Here is a 3,080-nt window from a genome sequence, read left to right on the forward strand (position 1 = left end):
TCAAGAGATCTCCCACCATCATCTTCTCTCATCTAAGATGACATTCCAACATATCACTTATTTTGCATACAAGCATACCAAAAATAAATAGAAGAAAATATAACTTGCCTTGATTCCTTCATCTTCTTCTTTCTTTCTTTCTTTCTTTTTCATTTTCCTTTCTTCTTCAAGGCTCTTCAAATGGAAAAAATTTGGGACAAAGGCTCTCTTTCCCCTTATATACTTCTTTCTAGCATTTCAAGAATAAATCCTCACCATTGGATCTTTCCCCACTTTATGAGAGCAAATCTCCTTCTTCCAAAGAATCACAATCCAAGTGCTTGGCTATGTTTAAATCTCCACCATTGATTTTTGGAAGAATTAATCCCCACCTTTAAGAGAAAACACACTCATAATGAGTTGGCAATCCATACCATCCTCCAAGATGCACTTCTAGCCATTGGATCCATTCTTCTTCCATGACTCAAGCATAACCATTGGATCACTCAAAAATTCCTTTTATTTCCAATTAATTTATTTTGACTATTTTCCAACCATCATATGAGAGACCACTTTGAAAGACATAAATATTTTCTTTCCCATTTAAATAAATCCCACAATTTTCAACCATTAATGGGTGACTAATTTCCCATTTCATTTGGATTTATTTAATCTCCTTAATCATGCTCAACATTAAATACTTGAAAGACTAATTAGAATTTCCTTCATATTTAATTTAATCTCTTCATTTAACTTGGACCACAAAATGCCATGTGTCACTATAAGACACCAACCTTGGCTTCCAAGTTCTCATCTCATCCATCCATATGGAATTTCCACATTTATTCACCAATTTAGGGAAAACATAATTATTTTCTCAAATAATTCAATATCCACCATTTTTCCTATTTTCCATAATTAAATTCCTTTATGGAATCGCTCCAAATTACCAAAATACCCTTTCATGAATTATTAATCCCATATCTCCACATAAATACAAAATTGGGATTTAATTCACTTACTCACCTAATTCCACATAGGAATTATTTCTAATTTACCAAAATACCCTTTATTGGACTTCACTATCCCAATTATCAAAATGCCCCTCTCATAGGGCACCAATATTCTCAAGGATCTAACACATTCTCAAGGGCATTTTTGGAAGTTTTCTTACTTCCTTTCTCATTCTCATAACACTAGGATTATTGGGTGTTACACCCAGCTCCCAAACCATGGTATCTCTAACCCCAATTTTAAGGACATTCAATCGAACATCAAACATGAGTAAAGAGCAATAAACTTACAGAATGAAAATCAATAAATTCCAATCAGAATTATTTATAAAAGAAAGCTGGAGCATAAGTAAGAATTAGTTACGCTAATTGGGAGTAAAGACGAAAATGCTCTGCATTCCAAGTACGTGGGATAATAGCCCCATCGATACGCTCTGTTTCCCAAGCTTTGTTTGATAATATGGGGGCTTTCACAATTCTGGCCTAGTGTCCGGTCGTTGGCCTTTTGAGCTCTATGAAAAACAAAGCGCAGCCCAGTATCATCAACGTTATAGCACCGAACTCGAATCTTTATGTTGTAATTTTTATAGCCCGTTATTGATGGTAGCCATCCTCATGCAATCATAGGTGCTCAATCCTGCTTTGGAGCTCGACGAGGTCTGGTTGAGCCGGTTGCTGAGGCTTCTAGTATTCTGGTCACACCACATAATCATGAAAGCGACCTCTTCTGATCAAGTCCTCGATTGCATCCTTCAATGCTTGACACTCGGAGGTGTTGTGACCCACTTCGTCGTGGTAAGCACAGGACTTGTCCTTATTTCTGAATTTGTTGGGGGTCCTTATGGGATTAGGCCTCCCAAAATCCTCATCGCCCTTCTTAGTAGAAAAAATCATATCCTGAGTGTTGGATAGGATACTGTAGTTGTTATAGTGACCTTGGTGCACAGGTCATTCGTAACTTAGCTCGCTCCTTGAGTTCTTAGCGACCTAATCATCGTTGCCGTTGTCACTCTTCTTGTTATGGCTGGTGCTTCCAATCTCATTCTTTTAGGCTATCTAGCTTCTTGGAGCAAAAAGTCTCTTCCCATCTAACCTCATTCGCAGCTCGTTCGTAGAACTCATCTAGGTCCCTTATGGGGGATTTGTAGATGCTCTCATAAAGCTTCCTATCCTTCCGGAGCCTCGCAGATATCGCAGTCAAAGTACTTTCATCCGATGGGTCATCAACAGTATTGACTTCATGCTTGAACCTCTCAATGTAATCCTTTAAGGATTCATTGGGCTGCTGGAACATGGTAGCAAGGTGACAGGTTGAGGCGAGCTGCCACCTAAGCGACCTGTATTGACCTATAAACTTTCTTTGACACTCCTCCCAGCTACAGATGTTGCGAGGACGGAGACTCCTTAGCCAGGTCCGAGGTATATTTCCCAAGGTCGCAGGGAAGACACGACATTTCACCAGTGAACTTGAAGTCTGGAGCTCCATCAAGACGTTGAAAGCATCTAAATGGTCATATGGATCACCATCTTCGTTGTATTGAGGGATATTAGGGGTCGTGAATCTGCAGGGGAGAGGCTCTAATTCGATTTCCCTGGAGAGTGGGGTCCTCTTTTCTCGACCTTCCCCCCGATCATGAATCTCGTATCTTACCTCCAACTGTTGGACCCTCTGTAGTAGTCCTTCCACGGTGGGGTCCTGATCCATAGACTGCCTACACTACAAGAAAAATCAGTTTTAGTGACGGGTTTTGTGACGGGGATGCTCCCGTCACTAATTTGTGACGGGTTTAGTGATAGAAAGCCGTTACTAAAGTGGTTTAGTGACGGTCTGAAATTACCGTCACAAAATTGTGACGGGATATCTATTTCCGTCTCAAATCAGTGACGGGATAGTGTATCCCGTCACAAAATAGTGACGAAAAATAATCTCCCGTCGCAAATCAGCGATGGGAGCGAGGTTTCCCGTCGCAGAACTGCGACGGGACTGATGTTCCGTCGCAGTTCTGCGACGAGACTGACGCCCCGTCACAGAATTGCGACGGGACATGTCAATCCCGTCACAGTTCTGCAATGGGGACTGACGCCCCG

At 41.0% G+C, this 3,080-nt stretch overlaps 1 protein-coding gene across 1 annotated transcript; it reads right to left on the reverse strand.

Moving 5' to 3' along the window:
* Positions 1-1,688: 1,688 nt before the first annotated feature.
* Positions 1,689-2,697, reverse strand: LOC127799790 (uncharacterized). The gene is made up of 2 exons (XM_052334013.1): positions 2,086-2,697; positions 1,689-1,889 (listed from the first exon to the last, which is right to left on the reverse strand). The coding sequence occupies exons 1-2, from the start codon at positions 2,695-2,697 to the stop codon at positions 1,689-1,691; spliced, it is 813 nt and encodes a 270-aa protein (XP_052189973.1).
* Between the last annotated feature and the right edge of the window lie 383 nt (positions 2,698-3,080).

This window comes from Diospyros lotus, chromosome 4 (genome assembly GCF_014633365.1).
Source record: "Diospyros lotus cultivar Yz01 chromosome 4, ASM1463336v1, whole genome shotgun sequence".
Classification (NCBI taxonomy): domain Eukaryota; kingdom Viridiplantae; phylum Streptophyta; class Magnoliopsida; order Ericales; family Ebenaceae; genus Diospyros; species Diospyros lotus.